Raw genomic sequence first — 22,402 nt, 5'->3', positions numbered from 1 at the left:
ATGCTGATGTTTAGCATTTAGCAAAGCTGTGTTTTCAGCTTGTACATGTTCACAGAGCTGATGACTGTAGACTCTTTTTAGATTTTAGCAAAATTTTAGCAACATTTTTACGACTCAACGTCAGAACAGTACAAACACAGCACAAACAAGTAGTGCTTGGAAAAAATTCTGCGTAGCCATAGGACGACATTGATAGCTCTGAAAATATGTATTTGTTACTTGATTCCAAAGGTTGCACTTTACTACAAAACCTACTTTACTGCTCCCATTGGCTGTTAAGGGCAAATATACGTTAGTTAGGAATACTGCGAAAAGTGTGAGTAACACAAGGTGCACATTTGCTTTGCATTTGGTCTAAAAACACTTTTAATATCACAAATCTTTTTAAACTATCTTTAGCATTTAGCACAGATACTGATATAAGCGCAATAAGCTAATATCTCCGCGCTAGTATTGACGTAACACCAAAACACTACCAAAGATAAGTTTCTAACCTGGCAGGGTGTTGAAGTCATCGATGAGGAACATGTGCTCGCTGTCTGGTTCAGAGGCGATCAGATTGAGCTCTCTCATGAACTCAGCCTGTGTTGGGTCGGAGGTGTTCACGATCCCCAGAGCAAACATCTCAATATTGGCAGCATGGGCCTCTCGTACAGCTATATCCAGCTTCACCGGCTCTCGCTTGTCCGTCTGCCCGTCAGTGATCACGATGGCCACTTTGCTGACTCCCAGTCGTGAGCTGTAGAAGGCCTCCTGGGTGGCTTTACGGATGGCTGTGCCCGTATAGGTGCCCTCTCCCATGTATGGGATGTTCCTGATGGCCTGCTTGATGTCCTGTTTGGTGACGTAGCGGGCCAAGTTGAACACCAGCTTCACCTCCAGGCTGTACAGCACCAGGCCTATCCTGGTGGCGTTGCGGCCCACTGTGACTCGGTCCACCAGCGCGTTCACAAAGTCCTTGATGATCTCAAAATTATCTGGGCCCACGCTCTCTGAGCTGTCAATGACAAACACCAGCTCCATGGGCCTCTCCTTACACTTGATCCCACATCCTGCAAGCACATCGCATCAACATATGAGATCATGGCTGAAATGTCACTTTGATGAGGTGGAATCTGATCTAATGATTTACAGATAAGATGAGACAGTGGCTTGCATTCAGAAACTGTATCCTCTGTGCTGTAAGTCAATACTGGAAGGTGAAGAAAATACTTTACCACAGATCTCTTTGATCATCCGAATGATGTCCTCTCTCTGAAATGAATAAACCAACACCGTGTGAGTGTATAAATAAAGCAGGAGCAGTAACTGAAAGCCAGAGATGGATGAAATAATCAGATCCTTTACTTATGTAAAGATAGCAATATTCAACTAAATAAATATAACACTTAATCCTTCGGTTTATCAGAACAATTCAAAATCACCAAATTTGGAGAAACAGGGTTTCCACTGGACAGGAAGGTATGACAAATGTCATCTGAAAGGTTACTACAGTAGTAGCTAAAGATGTCATCAAATATACAATATTTCCCTCTGAGATAGAGGATTAGAAGTATCATAAAATGGAAGTACTTCTAATGTGTACTTAAGTACAGTAGTTGAGTAAATGTACTTAGCTAGCACTGGAAAAAGTATATGAAAGAGAGGAGACTCACAGTGAGGCCTGCTTCACCTTTGACACCAGATACGCCCTGAAATAAGATTACAAACAGTTGTTTTAATATTCAGAAAGTGTCAGAGTTTCTACACATTAAAAATTGTATTTACAGTAAACGGAGGTATAAAAGCATCATAAGGGTCACTCACAGCTTGCCCCGGGGTTCCAGGGTCTCCGAACTCTCCTTTGATTCCCTTCAGCCCCCTCTCTCCTCCCGAGCCGCGGTCGCCCTGTCACACATTGCATCGCAAAATATCAGTGATCGGAACATAACATGTGCACACAAACCCACATTCAGACGTCCTGGACAACATGGGGACTCACTTTAGCTCCAGGAAAGCCTTCTCCAGGGACCCCCCGTGGTCCTGTCACACCCTGGGACCCGTGTTCACCCTGAATCAAACACATGAATTAACTTCTTTATAAGCAGGGCAGTTATAGACCTCTCACATAGAGTTTGCAGATACATGAATACGAAGGACAAAAGAATCCTGGCCTACCTTTGGTCCCTGAACTCCTTGTCCTTGTGGCCCTGTTGGCCCTGCTGGCCCAGGCCGCCCAGGGTTACCCTGCAGTACAGAGGATACAATAAGCATCACATTGGAAGGGCCTTTTTATTCAATACAATTTCCCTTGACATTTTCCCACCTACAGTAAATTTCCCAAGGACGTATTAGACACACTGTTGGTAACAAAGCCCTTTCTTTCCTTTGGGTGCGCCGCAAGCAGGCAGCAACCTCCGGCTCTGAAAAGTGAAGCCAATGCAGAAGTGACTTAAAGCTGGGGTGGGCCACATATTTCTAGTATCATTGGAAAAACATTCCATAATAACCTCTCAGTATATTGTAATTCAAGTGGTCTGAAAGAAAACTAGACTGTGGGCAATCGCAGGTCATGTCAGAGAGTACAGGTTACTGTATGAAGCGGGAGCATATGCCGTGTTGGTCTGGTGGGAGGGTCTGAGGACAGAGGGGGGAGAGGGGAGAGGAGAGCTGCTGGAGAAGCGCTGTATTCTCAAACTCAAGAAAACAACATACCTTGGGTATGTATGAGAAAATTATGCCATTTCTCACTTGATTTATTACCTGAGTGAACATTTTTAAAATAAGTTTATGGTCTCAATCACTACCATCAAGTCTTCTTCAGTCATATTTTGTAAATTATGGTTCCATTTAGAGTAAAATAGACGATAAAGCCGGGTGTGCTAATTGGACGTAAACAACGTCCGATGCATGGAAGAGTTAGTCTCGCTGGCTACACCGAGATTGTAAACCACGAAAAAGTTTCTTTAACGTTTGAGTTCATTAGCTTTATTATTATGTTTTGTTGTTGTAACTGAAAACAGAGTGCAACCCTAGTGTTGCTATATAAATAAAACTTGAACTTGACTTGATTGAGCACGTTTCAAGTCAGACCAGCGATGTATCTCACATGTGTAACCAATGATTCCTCTTCAACAGATGTGAAATGAATACGTGTGGCGGTACTTATTCGCCAGATATCAGATGATCGGGAGGAAGCCTGAGAACCAGTTCCCGACCCAGGAGAAACAAATCTCACAAGTGTCTTCACGATGAAAAGATGCCTCTTTAATACTTCATACTACACTTCATCATTCTATCCTATTAGATATTTGTGTGAAATTGTTTGAAGTAATTCCCTCCAGGCGTTTCTGAGATATCGTGTTCATGAGAATGGGACGGACTGACAGACCTCATTAATAAGGAAATGTGTATGAACTGGGTTTTGATAAAAAAAACTAACCAATAAATAGGATAAAGCCTGCGGGCGTTAGGTTCTTTACGCAAACATAAACTCTTGCGTTCATAGAACTAAAATCTTGAGTTGTTAAACTCTGATTGGCCGAGAGGGAAAATGCACCAAGCTGCGCTCACTTCTTAATTAGGAGCCAACAGGTGATGTGAATAACCTGCAGCTCAGGGGGATCGTGATGTTCAGTTCAAATGAATTGGGAAAAGAGAAATGCTATATTTCTAAGAAAAAGCATTTCTATCTTTACATCTGTCTTATATTTCTGAGTCGTGCATTTACGACACTCTCAACATGGATAAGGGCTAGAGTCCGCCGACATTACGTCTTTAGTTGAGTCCTCTATTAACTCCTGGCTGGCGCTGCGTGGCTCTGAAGCACTCACACCTGTGACTTGTGGATAAGTGTTGCTTCAGTTAAGCCTGCTTCTCATCACACACATATGTCTGTGGAGATTCACACTCTGCATCAATGTGTCAGAGTGCTGCGGAGGAAATCATGATTAATGCCCTGAACAAATGAACTGTCAGCCTGAGAATATAAGGCCTCAGAGGTAGGATGTTCGCACACAAGAAGAAGCACTTTTTTTTTTAATTCAATCTGGAACTCTTTGACTACAGCAAAGATGTAATTCTTCAGAAAATATGACTCAATCCCAGCCAGTTGGTTGTATGTCGAATGAAATTACAGCAGGCTTTCTGCACAAGTAAACACATTGATATGTTGTCCTTCACTCGCGTTTGCAGAAACAGAATACAAACCGTTATTTATGAGTTATAGAAAGTCCAAATAGAAGTCATTTTAATTCAAAGTAATGTAAAATATGAAGAAGGAAAGTTCTTAAGTACCAGAGATCCTTGGAGGCCTTCGCCTGGAGATCCTGGTAAACCAGGCAACCCTCGGAAACCAACATCCCCCTGCGAAGGAGAAGACAGTGAAGTGCACACTTACAATCCATCAAATGAAAACATTGTTTTATTTAAATACTTTCCTCAGACAAATAAGCACATCTTTCACTTCAAATACTTTGAAATTGATCTTCCAGTATTAGACAATTGCTTTGGCTCAGTTTTCACAGCAGAGGCCTCACAAAAAGAACCATTTTTAATGATATTAGTTAATACATAATGCTTTCTCATTTGCCACCAAATTGCATTTACTTGACAAACATTATTTTATTTCGCACCTTTGGTCCAGGGATGCCCAGTCCTTCCTGTCCAGCTTCTCCTGGAAGTCCAGGCAGACCAGAAGGGCCCTAAACGACACAGGACATGGAGGTAGAATACAATAAGATGGGTTTCCATCCAAATGTTTTGCAAATCTTAACAGAATTTATGAGAAAATCCACAAATGAAAATGATGAATGTTGAACTATTCCTTTAAATCTCTCGCCATGTGTTTGCTTGCTATATTAATAAGAAGAGGTACATGAGGGTCAGCTACTGTAACGTCTGATAGTAAATATATGGCTGGAACTGAGGAGTAAAATAATGGAGACAAAAAGATGTATAGACGAATGTGTAGACGGATGGACCATCAGATTTATGGGCATGTCAGTCTCTAAATCAGCTCCTCACCATAGGGCCGGGGTAGCCGTCTCCTTTGGGACCGAATGGACCTGCAGGGCCTGAGTCTCCACGGTCGCCCTGCAGCACACAAATAATTCATTCATGCAAAGGATACAAAGTGATTTACAGATAGATGTTCAAAGCAAACTCAAAAAAGAATGTGGGTATAAATGCACACATGTGCCGCTTCTGTATTCTAAGTATTGTGCAATGCGTCAAAACAGGGGAAGGTTACAAAACATGCTGTAGCCTTTTATGAACTGCAGGACAGCACGGCAGGATGTGTGCATCCTGCCTGTTCTGGCTGGATGCTGGGAAATGGTGTTTGTAATGAAAGTGCACATGTTCTGCCGGATCTGCTTCTCGTTAGATTCACTCCATCATGGATCCAAATATAGTGTTCAGCTGTGACAACACGTTTAAAGTGTGTGTGGACAGCTACAAACACATTGTTGTGTTTTAGAAAACGAGGTTTATACTGAGTGTTACCTTTGGACCAGGAAGTCCGTATCCAGTCTCCCCAATTGGACCCGGAGGACCATTCGGGCCAAAATCCCCCTGAAACACACGTTAGCAATATTATGTAAAATATATTTATAAAATATAGAATCCAATACATTTAACAGCTAAAGTCAGATTAAGATTTTACATAGAAAACTTGTGATGACATCATAATTTATGATGCATTGCTATACTAAGTTTCCCAAAGTTAGTTTGGTAATAAATATGATTAAATTGAAAGTTTATTAATGTGATTGTTTCAAGACAGGATGAGCAGGATTTGTCGATTGCGATCTGTTAACACAATGTTCAAAGTTGACATGCTGTCCGGGACACACACAGGTGAGCACACAGCCGTCACCAGCTCCTGTACTCGTCCACTGATGGACAGTTTGCGACAGTAACGCACAAAACAGACGGTGATTGTAACACGAGTGTAAACGATGCACAATTTAAAATAAAAAAAGGGGAACGCGTTCAACACGTTAACTGGGCTAAAGATACACATGACGCATTGTGGTGATGAACAGTGTGGTTACCTTGGGCCCGGCGACGAAGCGGCCCGGTGGACCAGGGAAACCCCCCCTGCCTTGAGACCCCGGTTCTCCCTGAAGGAGATTAATGCAAGAAAAGTGGTTAAAATCATTAACTCGTTCTTTTTCATAATTCCTTACCATTTATGCTCTTCCAGAGGTCCTGGGCAGGTTCTCAATGCATAGAACTATTATAGCTCATGCAGCTCCTCACCTTTGGTCCTGAGGGTCCAGCGATGCCAGGTGGACCACTCAAGCCCCGGATTCCTCTTTGACCTTGGTCGCCCTGAAAGCCCACATTAGGAATACAGTTAATAATCTGATTGCTGTGACTTTACTTATTATATTCAGGTCAGCGAAGTCCAAGTGCAAGACGTGAGCAGGAAATGTGACTTTTATTTTTTACCTTTTCACCCTGGGTGCCAATTCCAGCTGCCCCCTCTAACCCCCTGAGACCTAAAGGTCCCGGCTCACCCTAAACACACAAACATACACAAGTTATTAATTTCACAGGTTTGATATTATAGGAAACAGATTTCACAAGTTTGCGCGTACGTTGGCTGTTCAGGGTGATATGAGTTGGATGACTGGATCAATGAGGTGATGTAAAATGATAAGACTGTGGAGTCATTTGCTTAATATTATTATTATTTTGCTTAATGCTGTTTTTGAGGAAGATGAATTAAAATGTATGTATAGTAATACTTTATAATGCAGCATGAACACAATTAGAATAAAAGGTCATTGCTAGATTTAAAGAAAATGGTTAAAATATCTAGTTTAAAACCAAAATTCCAAACATATATTCAGATCAAGCACAATTATGGTTCTGAATCTGAGCAGACGTAAAAACATCCAGGAGGACAACAGGTTGTGGGAATCATGTGAATTAAGAGAAATTAAGAATTCTAATCTGTATTGTCCTCATAATGATGAGGTGAGAATATTTATATTAAATATGATTTAAATACCTTCTGTCCAGGGGCTCCGTCCTCCCCTGGCAGACCCGGCAAACCAGACATTCCCGTTGACCCGGGCTCACCCTGAGGACACATTTATGGATCTGTGTCAGGTTATGGAACATTTAGGAACATTTCGATACCGGTTGCTGCTGGCCTTTGACTCACCTTAGCTCCAGCGTCGCCCGCCCCTCTCTCTCCTGAGGCGCCGACCTCGCCCGGCAATCCTTGGTCCCCCTGTGTGAGACGACACAGAATATTACTTAACTTAAACTGTGGGTGTTGATTTGGCATCATCGTCAAACTGAGTGTATGAACAAACCTTGGATCCAGGGAAGCCCTCCCCTGTGGAGCCTCTGCTCCCCGGCGGCCCCCTTGGTCCTTCCACGCCCTGCAGGGATAAATAGATAGAGTTATAAAAAGAGGAACCATCTATTGAAAATGAAAACTAAGTAAAAACTGGAAGGCTAAGGGTCGGTGCGAAAGTTATTTAGTGATGGTCAGGTTTGAAAAATACATTATACCCTCGGCTCTTCGTAGTTATTGTAACTGAACGTATTCTGCTTCATACAAGAAACCAGCACAGAGAAGTCAAACTTCATTATTAAGTTAATTGCAGTCTTATAACTTTGTTCTCAAGATTGACAGTAAAAAAAAGAAAAGAAAAATGGATGCAGAAAACCAGAGATATCGTCCCCGTGAAATGAAACCAGGAAGTATTCAGAAGCTTTACTGTGATAATACTCTGCATTAAATATGTCACCTAAATAAAAGTATGCAAATATAATCAGTGTAAATATACTGAATGTAAAAAATTTAAATGTACTTAAAATATGAAAAGTAAAGGTACTCGACGTCCCTTGTACAGTATTATACATCATACTGTTGGATTATTATTGCTTATGCATTACTGTAAAATAAATCTTTTATGGTAGTTTCTATATCAGACTGCCACTAAAGATTATTTTCAGTACGGATTCATCTGCTGATTGTTTTCTCCACAGTAAAAATAATGAGAAACACAAAACGTGTCCTACCAACCAATCTGAAGATTATTAAAAAATATATATGTATATTAAATTAAAGATTATTAAAAAGGAAGACCAGACAATCTTCACTTTTGAGAAATTGGAACAATAAAATGTTTTTGTATTAAATGATAATCAAAAAGGTTTTTATTCTTATAGTCAAACTCTTCATATGTTTCCCGTGCAAAAATCTTAATTTGTAAATGTAGCAACAAATGTAGTGCAGTAATATTTCCCTGGAGTAGAAGTAGAAAGTGGCATGAAAAGAAAACTCAAGTAAAGTACAAGTACCTCAAAATTGTTCTTAAATTGAGGACTTGAGTAAACTGCACTTAGTTACTATAGTTATTCAACTTCTGCATCATATTGGTTTAACTATGACGGACGATCAGATTGACTTCATATCTCATCTAATTCATCTTTATTTCAATTATTTGGATTTATACATAAAGAGTCCAACGAGATGATATTAAAGCTGAGGAGAGTCTTGCTTTAAAAAAAACATGTGAAACAAACATCATATGGAATTTACATTCATGGCATTAAGGAATAACGTGCAAAGTATAATTGTATGGCAAGTTAATCCAAAGTGGGAGTTAATAAGTGATGTCATTGGACCACTTGCCTTCTCGCCCTGGATGCCGGCTCCTGGGAGGCCGAGCGGCCCTGGAAAACCTGGAGGGCCAAAATCCCCCTTCAGGTTCAGATGAGAATGAAGGTTAATGATGATAACAGCTTGTAAGTGTCGATCGCATGACATCCAACGACAATTTCATGATTTACTGCATATGGAAAGCAATAAACATAGAATGTTAATGCACAGAGAACCCCGCAGGCACTGATTTGTCATTACCACGGGAAAACATTGCAATTATCTGTGATGAACTTCACCACCAGGCTGCAGTAAAAGTGTCAGCACGACCCGAGCCGGGAACTCCCACATTAAAACCTTTAAGTTTTAAAGACCTATGTTTTTTCCGGGTTTTCAATCACTCAAACGTTAACGTCATATTCCAGTGACATAAGGTGAGTTGTGCAACTTTAAAAACACATTTTAAAATCAGCTCGTCATGTCCCGGTGACGTCTGGGAGCTAACAGATTGCCAGATGGCTGCAGAGATCTGCAAAACGCATCCTGAAAAGGTAGAGAGAACACCTTCCTGTGCAGAGCTTTCCCCACAGCGCAGCACTGTGAAGCTGCACTCCTCCTACACTACCCAGGCTTTAACCTTGATTCATCACCTGCAGAAGGTGACTTCATATATAACACCGCGCTGAATGCATTCACCGTGGCTCTGCCAACTATTGGCCTTCTTCACAACGGGACTCTGTGAAGGCTTTTCAGCCAGGTGTCTTATTTACAGCCACTCCGTACCTTGTCTCCTTTGATTCCAGCGCCCGGCTGTCCTCTGAGCCCCCGCGGCCCATCCAAGCCTCGCTCTCCCTGTGAAGACACACACAATGTATTGCATTTTGCACTTGATATTTATGAAAACTCTGAGAGAGCACATGTAGCATAATAAGGCCAGAACATTTCTGCTTTCTCACAAAAAAATCTTCAATCAATTTCCTTTGCGTGATCTCATCCCCACATGCCCAGTGCACATCTTGACACAGCAGACTATAGAAGCTAAATGTTCTTTCTGATTGATGTTTGGGGAAACATTTTAAATTCCTGTTTGTGTTGATGTGTACATGTCAAGCGGAGGTTGATGGACAGCCTGTTTACAGAGACAGTAACCAGACAGACACATTTCACTGTCAGATAGTTTTGGCACCAAGTGTGAGTAAATTGTCTGTTGCCACAGAAACCAACACAATGCCCTTCAAAGCCCCTGTGAGTTATTACAAGTCTCACATCTGATTTTAAAGACCCCTTCGCTTCGAAAACTTCCTGTTGGTTTCCTCCCTTTGAATTAACGATATAAACTGATGGAAAGCATCAGCAGAGTTTGTCATTAGAGGGTTTTTCAACATTCCTCGCCTGCAGGGAAGACTTCTTTAAACCTCCCAGAAATATGAATGTGTGTGTCCTTCATGACATCATGCAGCATAACTGCAACTATGGATATTTTAGAGCTTCAGAGTACAGAAACCATGCAAGCAGATCTGTGAGGCTGTATGTTAGCATGTCAGCATGCTAACAACCTGATGTTGGCATCTCATTTTGGTTTGATGAAAAGGAGAAATGGCAAAAGTATGGGCTGGTTTTATCTCTGAAGCTTGGAAAATTAAAACTCGCTGAATATTCCACTCATACAACACGCGATCAGTTTATTTAAAGGCAAACAGAATATACTATTCATGTTTTCCTATCATTTGTATATTTGGTCTCACACCTCTGTACATGTTTGGGCAGGAAGATACTACATTGATCAGAATCCAGCCGTTGTACATATTTTCCAGTATAAATCGGCAATTTGAGAATTCATCAGCAGTCAGCAGGTAGAAGTCATTTGGAAGTCTGCAGGGAAGATGTGGATGCAGCAGTACAAGGAGCGAACATGTTATCTTCGTAATACGATGGTAACAAAACGTTTTTTGAAAATCATCTGTTACTATTCGGCTTGAGGTCTCCTGATAGTTTATTCTAAGGCAAAGAACGACCCGCACAAAGTGTTTATGGATCCATCCTGTCCACGACAGATCTATATTATTTTATTCTATATTATGTTACATTGTATCCCTAAAATGTATATCTTAGATTCCCATTCTTTATACATATTGAATGCGCCTTGTTGGAGGGAGCCTGAGATGTTGTGCTCCTCTGTAATCGTTGTGCACATGACAATACAGAACCTAAAGCCGACATTGTTAGAGCGAGCTCAGCTTACTGTTCTAGATAACGTGATGCTTCTAAGCCTGTCGAGATGTGTTCCAGCAGGTTCACTTAAAGTTTTATATGACAGTAACAGGATTAAACACATATGCTGAGACTCTTTGGCTTCTTTTAAAGCGAGACTATGTAACTATAAAAGCATGACAAGACATGTAATTGTATTATACAGCGATAGCCATGTAATGTTTGCTTAAAGCAGCATTAACTACCCGTCACATTACAACAAATACAGTTGAGGCAGCAAAATCCCTTCACGTGTTGAACTAGTAACAGTGTGTTTTAATTTGATGAATTAAGCTTCTCATTTGTATGAGGAAGAATGTTTTATTTCTTCTTTCAAAAGTTACAGTCACACTTTCTGTAGTTTGCAATCCCCGTCTCTGTAGTTAGTCGGGGTTACTCGCCATTTTATTTAGGAAAAAGAGAATTTAACATCCCTTAAAATGTGTCTGGAGAGGATCTATGAGTCTAAAAAAAACAGAAATAGAAATACAGTTAGGGATTAGACCAGTAATCCAAGTTGACAGTAAGTACAATGAAAAAAGTACAGCACTGTCTGACTGCGTATGACTCATGAGGGAAGAGAACTTTTCCCCGTCTTCCAAGGTCATCCAAGGACGAGAGAAACACAGTCACAGATGCAGAAGTGCCTTGATTAGCATAGTAATGCCGCATTTGTCAGTTTCAAAAAGGTATAGATTTATTGTCATAACTCTGTGATCTCCCATTTTGGCACACAGGCCGAGGTGCTAATGATGTGGAAAATGGGTAAGATTGCTGCTGAGCTGCTGTGCGTCTGGAGCTTGTCGAGACACGCCATGTGAAGAACGCTGCTATAGAGCGAGAACGCCACCTGCGAGTCCGCGGCGAGATCTCCTGATGCGGAAAAAAGGAGCTCCCCGAGGCTAATCTAAGGCTGCGACATACCCCGCTCAGGAGGGGAACTAGCTGTTACAGAGGAAAGTCGATAGACGGGAGAAGTAGAAAACGTATTAATTTCAAATGAATTATAGCCCCTTCTGATGTAAATCCAAAAAGTGATTACATCTGTCATTACATAAGACATTCCATTAACTTAATCACGCTTCATTTAACTGTCTGCATTTATCAAAACAACAAAGGGCTTTGCTCTGGTATTGGATCACTTATAGAGCTGACATGGCTCCGGGGCAGATGTTTAAAAATATCAAAGTGTTAAATGAACTCGGGTACAGAAATTAAAAAACATACATTTGCCAAAACAACATTTTACACACCTGGAGGAAAGTTAATTTGTTTGTGCGCAGACATTTATAGCTTGTTAAAAAGCTGGGTGCATTATTTATTTAAAGTTTTTATATAATTCTGTAGCTTCCTTATAGCGTCCTTATGTATGTATTAAGTTTTGTGAAAAGTGCTCTTGTTTTAGTGTAAAAATAGCGTCTAAAAACGTTAACCGGCGTGACCCGACGGAGGTTGGAGAAATAGACAGGAGTACCAGCACGGAAGCTAAGCGTGAAGAAACTTGAGGTGATTTCTGTGACGCACACACACGACGTGCACCGTGTCGAGGAACTAAATGTTGAGTTGGTGAGTTTCTGTACATGAAGTTCAGACTCCACCAGCGAGTCCAGTGCGCTGCGTCCACAGCACTTTGGATCCGAAAGTCACACAATAACACATCCAAACTAATAAAAATGTTATTTATTGATTTAATTGTATAATAACACTTCCTGCAAATGTCACCCTTGTACTTCTGTAAAGCTGTTTCAGCACTTCAAGCAGTGGAATTCTGCCGGTTATATTAAGAACTCAGATTCCCAAGAAAAATACACTAATTTTTAAGATAAAAACAAAAACAACTGATCATCATAAAGGAAAATAACATATCTAAGCGTGATGTGTAGCTGTGTGTGTGTGTGTGTGTGTGTGTGTGTGTGTGTGTGTGTGTGTGTGTGTGTGTGTGTGTGTGTGTGTGTGTCCTACGGGGAGACAGACACAGGAACAGACTAATTCTTTCCTCCCTCAATGAGTCACTCACTACGTCCCGTCACGAGGTGTCCTGGCTATTTTCCTGTCTCATCACTGCGTCAGCCGCTCCGCACCGGCATGTGCTCAGCGGGGACTATCAGTGGACCGGATCATGTGATGAGGTAATGAGAGCCATACTGCTGTACAGTATATCTCCTATAACCACACACGGTGTCTTTTATCTGTCGTTACACACTGGAATCTGGAGCCCAGCTGGGTCCTCTGCGCAGGTCAGTAAGTAGGCGGGATGAATTGAAGGTGAATGCATGAAATGGGGTCTAAGGGCGGGTGAATTGAAGGTGAATGCATGAAATGGGGTCTAAGGGGTTCAAAGCTTTTAATGGTTTGAGTGCATACGCCTCCCAGGAAAAGCTGTGAGCCCCAACAGCCTGAGACCTAAAAGACATTAACTCACCTTTGATCCAGGGAGACCTTCCCCAATCTGTCCTCTCTCTCCTTGGACTCCCTGCGGCCCTTGAGGTCCCTGAATAAAGCAAAACGGTGTAAATGACCACGGGAGGAACATAAAAAATGACCTCTTTAACAATTTACAGTTCGCTGAATTGTGTGTGTGTAAAGGTGACACATGGGTAGAGCAAAGTTAGAGTAATTGTAGATTATCAAGGATCAGATAGACCCTGAATATGACATATGGGACATTTACAGCTCCAGCCAAACTTCTAAGATAAAGGTACAAACTCATCATATTATCGCAGAAAAACAGCCCCTCCTCCATTATTATCGGCGCCAAGGAGGATATGTTTTCAGTATGGTTTGTCTCTCAGCAGGATTACAGAAGAACTACTGTCCCAATGTTCATGATACTTGGTGGAAGTGTGTAGCATGGGCCGAGAAAGAACCCATTGAATTTTGGAGCGGATCCGAATCACGGGGCAGATACACGGATTATGTTTCACTTTTCATGAAACGTCCTTGCTGGAGGTCTGCGCTCTCCAAGAGCGCTTTCTATTGTGTAAGTGGTTCTGTGCTGTAATGTGTATGTGCCTCATCTGGTGAAACATACTAACAAATACATTTGAAATACCATAAACAATAAAACAATAAAATTGAATCTCTTTCTTTTTTGTCCAAGTACGTTTCTCTGTAGTTAGCATCCATACAGGGTTATGTCAGAACAAACTCTTCTTATACATTTTTATATACCCTAATACTAGAGCTAACTACTATAGCTTCACCCTGCAATACAAAAACAATGCTGCTGCTACAGAATGTCCTCCACGTGGATCATCAACTGGTCAGGGACAAGTAGCTTTAGCCTCAGTTTTTGCACAATAGCTATATCGTGACTATACCACTAAGTGACTATACAACCACACGTGCATCTTAATGTCCATTTACAGGGTCCTTGTTTAAAATGATTGCAAACAAAAAGTAAGTTAAAGACAGTTTAAAACCAACAAGTGTTTAAGTCTGCTAGCCACAGTCGTTATGTCAATTGATTCAATCAGAAAGGGTTAGAAAGGAGAAGCCTGCTTTGGTTTGCTTCTGTAAATCAAAGACACACTGTTTCAAAAATGACTGAATTGTGATGGTAGATCTGCTGTGTTATCATTTTAAACTGTATAAAATGTGCAGTGCTAGAATTAAAAGCTTGACAGGAACATAGTAGCATCACTAACGGGGGGCTGGGGTGTGAGGGGTTTGTGCTTCTTACTCACCGATGGTCCAGACTCGCCAAGTCCCGGAGGACCAGGTGGCCCTGTTGGCCCGTGGTAACCGACATCACCCTGTGGAGTGTGAGGGAGCGAGATGAATGCAGGGTGAGACATACAGGCAGATTATTATGTTCTCATGACTTCATTTTCCAAAACAATAGGGTGTCAGACATTACCTTGGGTCCCGGAAGGCCGATCCCTGTTTCCCCTTGGATTCCAGGTGGCCCAGATAGTCCCCTTTCCCCCTATAAAAAGAGAGGCAGGGACAGACATGTGCTAAGACACGAACAGATGCACAAACTGCTTTGTTAGGCTGATTCCTGGGTCTAAGGCTTCACATGGTCGAACATCAGTAGAGCTGCTCAGGTATGCCAATGACCAGAACCAGAACCAGCAAACCAGTCTAGTTCTTCCCACTCGACACCTGCACACACTGCATTTCCTACCTGTAATGTTTAGCTATTTTAAAGGGGGTTTAGACATGCACTATAGGGTCCCTTCATTCCTTTAGTGAGGACTTTATTGGTAAAGAATGCAATTATTCGCTCAGAGGTTGTAAATCACGGCCATGGTATGCAGCAGGAGGGCATGTAAGAGGCGTGAAGAGGGTGTGGAGATGTTAGCGGGCGCATACCGGCACTGACTTTTTTTTCATTTTCTTTGCCCTTTCAGACAAGTTAGGACAATGTTTAAAGCCAGACATTAGTCTGCCATTCAGGTGATATAGAATGACAGCCAGACAATCGACATGAACATTCTTCCAAAATAATTAAGGAGGGAACACTTGGTGGGAGTGTGGATAAAAGAGAGGCAGGGACAGACATGTGCTAAGACACGAACAGATGCACAAATGCTTTGTTAGGCTGATTCCTGGGTCTAAGGCTTCACATGGTCGAACATCAGTTAGAGCTGCTCAGGTATGCCAATGACCAGAACCAGAACCAGCAAACCAGTCTAGTTCTTCCCACTCGACACCTGCACAATTAAGGAGGGAACACTTGGTGGGAGTGTGGCCTCAGCTATAACACGAGAGAGGGGGCTCAAAAAGTAAGGACATACAAATAAACTGACACGGTAATAACATATGAGATACTTCAAAGGGGTTTCAAATGTTCCACTGGAGATGGATCATAACTCACAAATAAATGTTCAAATGTCTGATCAGCTTGTAGGGATACTTGACGTCAGTGATGTTATTTATGCCCATGATCTTTTAACTCTGCCACTCCACAGGTAACAACGTTATTCATGATCGTTGTGCTGATGAATCCCCTGGCATTTCATACAACTATGAAAGAGACTTAATTCAAACCAGACTGGAAAGCAAAAAAAAATCTGTATCCTTCAGATATACATCTGGTTTTGGAGAAGGGGAAAGACCAGTCTTTGGCACGAAGTACATTCACTCAAGTGTAAAGGAAGGGCCCGTCGGAAAGGAGAACGTTTGATTTGCTTCTTTTGTAGTTTCCTTTAGTACTTACACATTTGCCAGATTTCAGAGGTTTGGTTCAAGGATGCCATGAAGTGATTTCAAAAGCTTCAAGACTGAAGAATACTTACTTTTCTACCCATTGTCCCTTCAGGTCCGACATCGCCAGGTGGACCAAGCGTTCCCTGAATTGTGAATAAGTGTGTGAAAGTTACATAGGGGTATTTTAACCTAGCAGTAATTGTAGCTTATTAAGGATCAGGCGGACCCTGAACAAGACATAGTTGAAACGAAAATGGCACAAGTGACTGTCAAACCCCTACCCGATCAGAGATCCGTTCATAGCTTAGAAACCGCAACTAGCCTACTACGTGGAGTAGTAACCAAGCGTTACTCCAAGGCCAAGGTGCAAACCACTACTTAATGCATTATTTTGTGGAGTCAATTTTCAGCACAGGACCATCCACTGAGTGGAAGCTAATATGCTAACGCTACTATATCAGAGTTTAGGCTAACCTTAGTGGTTACCCAAAATAACGTTACGTTCCCAAACTCATTGGTTAGTCCTTATCCTCAAAGCATTTTTTTCGTAAAACTGAAACATATTATGTTTAACCCTATCATTAGGGTTATGTTACAATGGATACAATTTTGTCAACGTTTGTATTCATAATATTGTAATATAATAGTAGGAATGGCTACCCTACAATACAAAAACAAAACTAATCCTTATTTATGTCTTTTATGTGGATCTGGTGCAAAACTGACTTTTGGCGTTATCATAGTTTCTCAAAGTCCCTCAGGATCATCCTGCGCGGCCCCTGAACACGACATGAAATGCATTTATTATATTTTATTCATTCGCGGTCCATCTCAATACTTTCCCTTCCAATAGCTTACATTTAAAACATGTATCAACTTTCAGTTAATCTTGCTGCTTAGACCACTTCTCAGGACTGTGTGGGCGTGTAGAGACTGACTGACATCAATCGAATGACAACTTGTAGAAAGCTTCTGGTTGCATGGCAACTGCCACTGGGAATTACGTTCTGTCATCAAGGCTCGTGCTGTTTGCTAAACTGAACAGCTTAGCACTTTAATGTGGAAGTGAGTTGGAAAAGCCACCACAGAAAAAAGTACGGTTGAGGAGAAAAGGAGGTTTTGTCCTGTGCGGCCCTCTATCATATGACATCTACTTAAGTTGGAACTCAAAACTTTGAGAATGCATATTTTATATCCTGTATGTATACGTCATATCTAAGACCCTTTTATAAAGCTCTTGTTTTAAACAAGTAGGCTGGAAACATTGAAGTTAGCTAGAAACTACATGTTCAACCAGTACAAGGAGTAAGTGGTAATTAGCTAGCTAGCTATAGTAGTAGTAATTTCAGATAAAATCAACAAATCAAAAACGCATTGTTTCACAAATTACTACTAAATCTGCCATCTTCGTCATTGTAAAATACATATGTGCCATGCTAGAATGGATAGCTTGACAGATGTAGCAGCAATAACATGGTACAGTACATGGGGTTTAGCAAAGGGTCAATTGGATTTTATGATAAAAAGAAGAATTAACCTGAAGTCCACGATTTCCTCTTGGGCCAATGTTACCTTCAGGACCCTAGAAAAGAATAGGAGTGGTTATAAATGTGTAATCAATGGTGATCATAAATAATACTTAACAATAAAAATATAGATTAAAAGCACAATGAACTTCAACCTGTGATTAGCATAAAACCAAAGCTTTAAATCCCTTATACAGGTAATTTGTATTCTGCTGAAATTAAAATGGGCAAATGAGTTCTGGCAGATTTCACTGAAACAATGACAAAAACAAAATAAAACTGAAAATTAGACTTAAACTTGGTTTCAAATTCTTAAAACATTAAAAAGGGCAACGTACTCTGTCTCCCTTAATTCCAGGTGTGCCACACTCCCCTCTCTCTCCCTGCAAGAGAAGCAAAAGTAGTTTAGTGAAGTGTTAGCATAGCATCATTTTGCATAAATTCAAGTTTTAATATCCCAGCCAGGAGATGCAACCTGGGACATGAGATTTACGTAGTTAAATACCTTGACAAATAAAGTAAATAGAGATACTCGTGGACAGGCTTGACATTAAAGTGAGATGAAACAAAATGTCATTATATTTCAAAGTCTTTCCTGTGAATGCTGCTTTTCATTGCACTGTATCAGGTCTGGAAAACATCATTCTAAAGTCTCTCACTGTTGCAGATTTTACATGGGAACCCGATACTTTGACAAACCATGAGGGTCTATAGAAAGGGCCTGCAGTAAATAGAATCCATACGATACCTTCTCTCCTTTGTATCCCGATTTTCCCTGTGTGTACAAAACAGTCTTGTTAAGTCAGAAGGCAACAATCAAAACATGGCCACACAGGCTGCAGAACAAGACTCGTCTCTTTTCCTTTTTGAGCAATGTTCATGTGAAAGGTAAAACTACATTATTTATCTGTTTGTGTCAATCTAGACTTAATCTTAATCTTAACTACTCACCTCTGATCCTTCCCGACCCGGCAGTCCACTGAGCCCACCCTCACCCTAAGGGAAAGAAGGATTTTAGTTTTTACAAGCAAAAGCCTTCTGGCTTGAACTGGTAGAAAGTTTATAATATGCAGTCTGATAAAAATAAATAAATAAAATCAACAGATTGTTTAATAAAGCAGCACCTTCAGCCCTTTTGAGCCGGGGGTTCCATCTTCTCCAGGACGACCCTTCTTACCCTGTAAAGGAAATCATGGAGCACCATTAGGCAGAAGACAAAAGAAACAGGAGCACTTGCAGCTAAAGCTAACTGGCTGTAGTTTCATATTTAGCAAACAGACATGAGAGTGTTTTGAATCTTCTCGTCTAACTCTCGGCAAGAATGCAAATGAGCGTATTACCCAAAATGTCAAACTAAAAATTATTTAGGAGAACAATAACTGTAAATTGCAGTGTAGCTGCTCATCCATGGTTTACTTTGATGTAATGGCGGCTAATAGAATAGTCTTCCTTCTCGTTAGCTGCTTTATGTTCTGCGGTACGCAATTAAAGAGCTCTTTTTGGTGAGCGACAGGCCTCATGAAAACAACATGTTTGAAGTTTGAAGCAGCACTGGTGAAGTCTGGGAGCAGATGAGTCAGAGGGGTCTACAAGTTGTCTGCGTTTGTGTGAGGACTGACCCGAACAACGGTCTGGCTCTTCTCTCTGTTTTCATGCATGTGCGTTGTGAACTGTGCATGTTCTTATATTTCCAGTATCTCCCTGTTTTAATGTCCGTCTGTGCACACTGCTTCTGTCAGTGTGCGCCTGCTGCCACTGATGTGAAACAGCTTTTGTTCGGAGCATTAGGTTTAAGGGGGTAATTACTCTGTTCTCATCCTGTGAAAATACATCAAAGCAAAACCACTACGTCTAATTGCGGCTGACCTTCTCTGTGTAATAAAAGGAGCGTTCAGATCACGACATGGCTTTGGCAGGCGAAGAAAGTCATGCATGTAACATCCTATCCAGCGAGCATGTGTCCTCAGACAATCCCAAGAGGCTGGGTTCTTTCGAGAGACATGATCCTCCTGATTTCCCATGTAAATATCTGTTTAGGCCTGTTCTCAATAAACTGAAAGAGGAATGTAAGGCATTTGCTTTACTCTCACTGCTGCAGGGAAACAGAGATTCTCCAAACCGCATGATTTACTAAACCTCCCCAAAACCCTGCAATTATGTAGCCTGTTGGCATCAAGGAGGCCTTTGTCAGCTGTGTTGTCCTCTACGGCGCTTCAAAAGGTGCTAGTTTTGGTGTTATTGTCTTTTATGGACAGAAGAATACACGTGGCTTTCAAAAGCTCAGAGACTTAATCTTATTGTATGTAGCAGAGGAGGGCCAACATGGAACCCCAATGAGTTCAATATGAAATAGTGAAAGGACACAACAACTGACAACCAACAATTTGTGAAATAAACTCAGCTCATTATAATCAAATGTAATTGCATCAATTAGTTTCATAACATAAGAGTTTTGATGGAAATCATTTATTTAATTATAGAGATTTTATTTTAAAAAGGCACGGCACACTGTGTGCACAGAAACATTAACTAAACCTCTCCTTAAGCTTAACAAGAATACTAAAGCTACTAACCTAGCCGGCTAACAAGCTAGGCTTGAAGAGAATGAAGCCGCGTTAGCCGTGTTGTCTTTGTGCTCTTTGTCACTCACTGAAGAACATCTTTAGGATTAAAACAGTGCTGAGGAAACTACAACATAGCTAGTTTGCCAGCTAGGTTGGTAGCTTGAGCCACATACCACCAACAATACCACATCGCTGTAGCACTCTATTGTTGAGCCTGCTAGCTAATGAATATAACTATAATGAAATTAAAATGATATCCAATAAACTCTGTTATTATGAAGAAAAAGATTGATGAATAAAGACTTCAGAATCATAATGACATATTAATTTATACTTACAGGAGCGCCGTTGGGTCCCCTTTCACCCTTGTCACAAGCACACTTGCTCTGGGCCAGGGGACACTTCAAACACAGGGACAGAAGAGTAAGACGGGACATTTGGGGACATAAATCAAGAAATGTGCAGAAAGACTGAAATCTTGAGACGTACCCCTTCATCTGCCAGAGCCGTCTGTAGAGCAAGAAACAAAAGAATGTCAAGATGTTGTCAGACTTAGGCCATGTGTTTCATTTATACCCCACCATCACACATGAACAGAAACAGATCACAGAAATCGAGAGAAGAAAATGATAAACAAAATAGTTAAATGGTCTAGTCAGCGGATTGGTGAGTCACAGCTTAATCCAGGGTACACAAAACAGTTACAGCGGATGACCGGCTCAAAGACTTTTAACCCTTTGCACAAAGAATGTAATCTTTTTCCTTCTGGACGGAGGTGTTTTGTCCTAAGGTGTAAAACAAAGTTACATCGTAGGATTGGAACCACAAGCACCTGCTACTCAAACACCCAATTAAACTTGTTTACAGCTGGCCTGGGCTCAGTTTGTCAAACGGCCTACGACCTCCTCCACCTGCTTGTGTGAGTGGAGAGGACTCGCATCCTTCGTTTCCTCTTGTAACAAACATTTCTTGCTAAAGCCTCGATTTTTCACCCCACAGGATGCTTTTCTCTTCAAACCTAACCACATTCTCTACACAAGGGGGAACGGTCGGAATTCCACTGAGACTTAACACAAACCACATGCATTGATGAGTAAAATAGCTTTGCTAAGCATCCAGGGGATGTTTCAGTATTAGGGAGCGGTGTCTGAAGACAACACAGACTGTGGAGCGATGCGGTCAAATGCTGAGACTAAAGATTAAGGTTTCTCAGCTGAGACAAAGGCACATGCTTATGAAATACAGATGCTGCCTATGCAGGGCGATGAGATGAAAGTCCGCTCTTGGATTGGCCGGGCTCTTGCATGCCAGCAGAATTGCAGGCTGTCAGGTTCAATGATGTCGGAGCCTCAGTGCAGGTTTTCTATACATTTTCCCTTATCATATTTGGATGTGTACCACCTGTGTCAACAGTTAAAGGAGTGTTTTGAGGAGCTGGTTGAATGATACAGTGTGCATGCATGTTCTTGCAGTGTTCCTGTTCTTACTGCACCCGATTTTCCCACAGAAAGTTTTAATGCGGAGCATATGTTACAGCCAGCAGCCTGATTGTGTCTGCAGGATGTTGCTGTGCAGCACATGTTCTAATTATCTCAGTGGAAATTAAGCGTTGGCTTATGGAAGTACCCTAAATCACTCAAGATAAACAACTGGAAAGAAAGACAAACTTTGTTTTTAGTAAACTTCCAACACATGCATGGGCAAAGAGGAATTTCAAAGCTTTGAGTGAATTTCATCTTACAGTAATGACTCAGGTGACGACAGCTGTTACTATGGCAGCAGGTAGCAGGTGTACACCCAGGATGCAATAAGATAGGAAATAAAGCAGTAGGACGTGTCGACGACTGCTTATTGGGTTCATGGAGATGTAAGAGACATTGGAAAAGATTGTGGAAAAGTCACTCTGCTTCCATCTGGCATACATTACTGGGAATAAATGATTATCAAACTTTTGTAATTGACAAAGAGCTCTGCTTCAATGCCCTTTCTGAAAGGAGTTAAACGTTTAATCAAATTTGAAAGCACTATAGTGACACTTAAAGTGAGACTATGTTCACACTGCAAGCCTTTTCTGCTCAGATGTTTTTGTTTGGCTGTTCACATATATTTTTAATGTGGCCAAAATCGGATTTCAGTGTGAGCTAGTCACAGTCCTGACGCATGTGCAAAAAAGCAATAACAAAAGACGTCACCCACAGCACGCTGTGGAGATAAACATGGAGGCCACTGAAGTCAGCGTTTATGGTTTTAAAATTGTGACAAATGTTGATCTGTTGTGATTGTTCCGATTGAAGTCGGAA

The 22,402-nt window shown here is 41.3% G+C and overlaps 1 protein-coding gene across 3 annotated transcripts in view; it reads right to left on the bottom strand.

The window, feature by feature from the left end:
- The window catches only part of LOC115018235 (collagen alpha-1(XXVIII) chain-like), a 30,230-nt gene that overhangs the window by 4,969 nt on the left and 2,859 nt on the right, over positions 1 to 22,402 (bottom strand). For 2 of the 3 annotated variants that reach the window (XM_029447152.1, XM_029447159.1), the window contains 29 exons: positions 20,592 to 20,612; positions 20,441 to 20,503; positions 18,663 to 18,716; positions 18,490 to 18,534; positions 18,287 to 18,313; positions 17,877 to 17,921; positions 17,550 to 17,594; positions 16,102 to 16,155; positions 14,718 to 14,786; positions 14,545 to 14,613; positions 13,281 to 13,349; positions 9,392 to 9,460; positions 8,642 to 8,710; positions 7,311 to 7,379; positions 7,157 to 7,225; positions 7,001 to 7,072; positions 6,436 to 6,504; positions 6,244 to 6,315; positions 6,036 to 6,104; positions 5,485 to 5,553; positions 5,005 to 5,073; positions 4,614 to 4,682; positions 4,276 to 4,344; positions 2,158 to 2,226; positions 1,982 to 2,050; positions 1,807 to 1,887; positions 1,656 to 1,691; positions 1,218 to 1,254; positions 495 to 1,052 (listed from right to left, as the gene is read on the bottom strand). In XM_029447152.1, coding sequence (XP_029303012.1) covers positions 495 to 1,052; positions 1,218 to 1,254; positions 1,656 to 1,691; positions 1,807 to 1,887; positions 1,982 to 2,050; positions 2,158 to 2,226; positions 4,276 to 4,344; positions 4,614 to 4,682; positions 5,005 to 5,073; positions 5,485 to 5,553; positions 6,036 to 6,104; positions 6,244 to 6,315; positions 6,436 to 6,504; positions 7,001 to 7,072; positions 7,157 to 7,225; positions 7,311 to 7,379; positions 8,642 to 8,710; positions 9,392 to 9,460; positions 13,281 to 13,349; positions 14,545 to 14,613; positions 14,718 to 14,786; positions 16,102 to 16,155; positions 17,550 to 17,594; positions 17,877 to 17,921; positions 18,287 to 18,313; positions 18,490 to 18,534; positions 18,663 to 18,716; positions 20,441 to 20,503; positions 20,592 to 20,612 — 2,245 coding nt within the window. Of the gene's footprint in view, positions 1 to 494; positions 1,053 to 1,217; positions 1,255 to 1,655; positions 1,692 to 1,806; positions 1,888 to 1,981; positions 2,051 to 2,157; positions 2,227 to 4,275; positions 4,345 to 4,613; positions 4,683 to 5,004; positions 5,074 to 5,484; positions 5,554 to 6,035; positions 6,105 to 6,243; positions 6,316 to 6,435; positions 6,505 to 7,000; positions 7,073 to 7,156; positions 7,226 to 7,310; positions 7,380 to 8,641; positions 8,711 to 9,391; positions 9,461 to 13,280; positions 13,350 to 14,544; positions 14,614 to 14,717; positions 14,787 to 16,101; positions 16,156 to 17,549; positions 17,595 to 17,876; positions 17,922 to 18,286; positions 18,314 to 18,489; positions 18,535 to 18,662; positions 18,717 to 20,440; positions 20,504 to 20,591; positions 20,613 to 21,180; positions 21,241 to 22,402 lie in introns of those variants that run through there. The other variant, XM_029447167.1, reaches the window with a different exon arrangement.

Source organism: Cottoperca gobio, chromosome 2 (genome assembly GCF_900634415.1).
Source record: "Cottoperca gobio chromosome 2, fCotGob3.1, whole genome shotgun sequence".
NCBI classification, from domain to species: Eukaryota; Metazoa; Chordata; class Actinopteri; order Perciformes; family Bovichtidae; genus Cottoperca; species Cottoperca gobio.
Note: the sequence above shows the minus strand (reverse complement) of the source record. Positions and strands in the feature narration are given on the sequence as shown.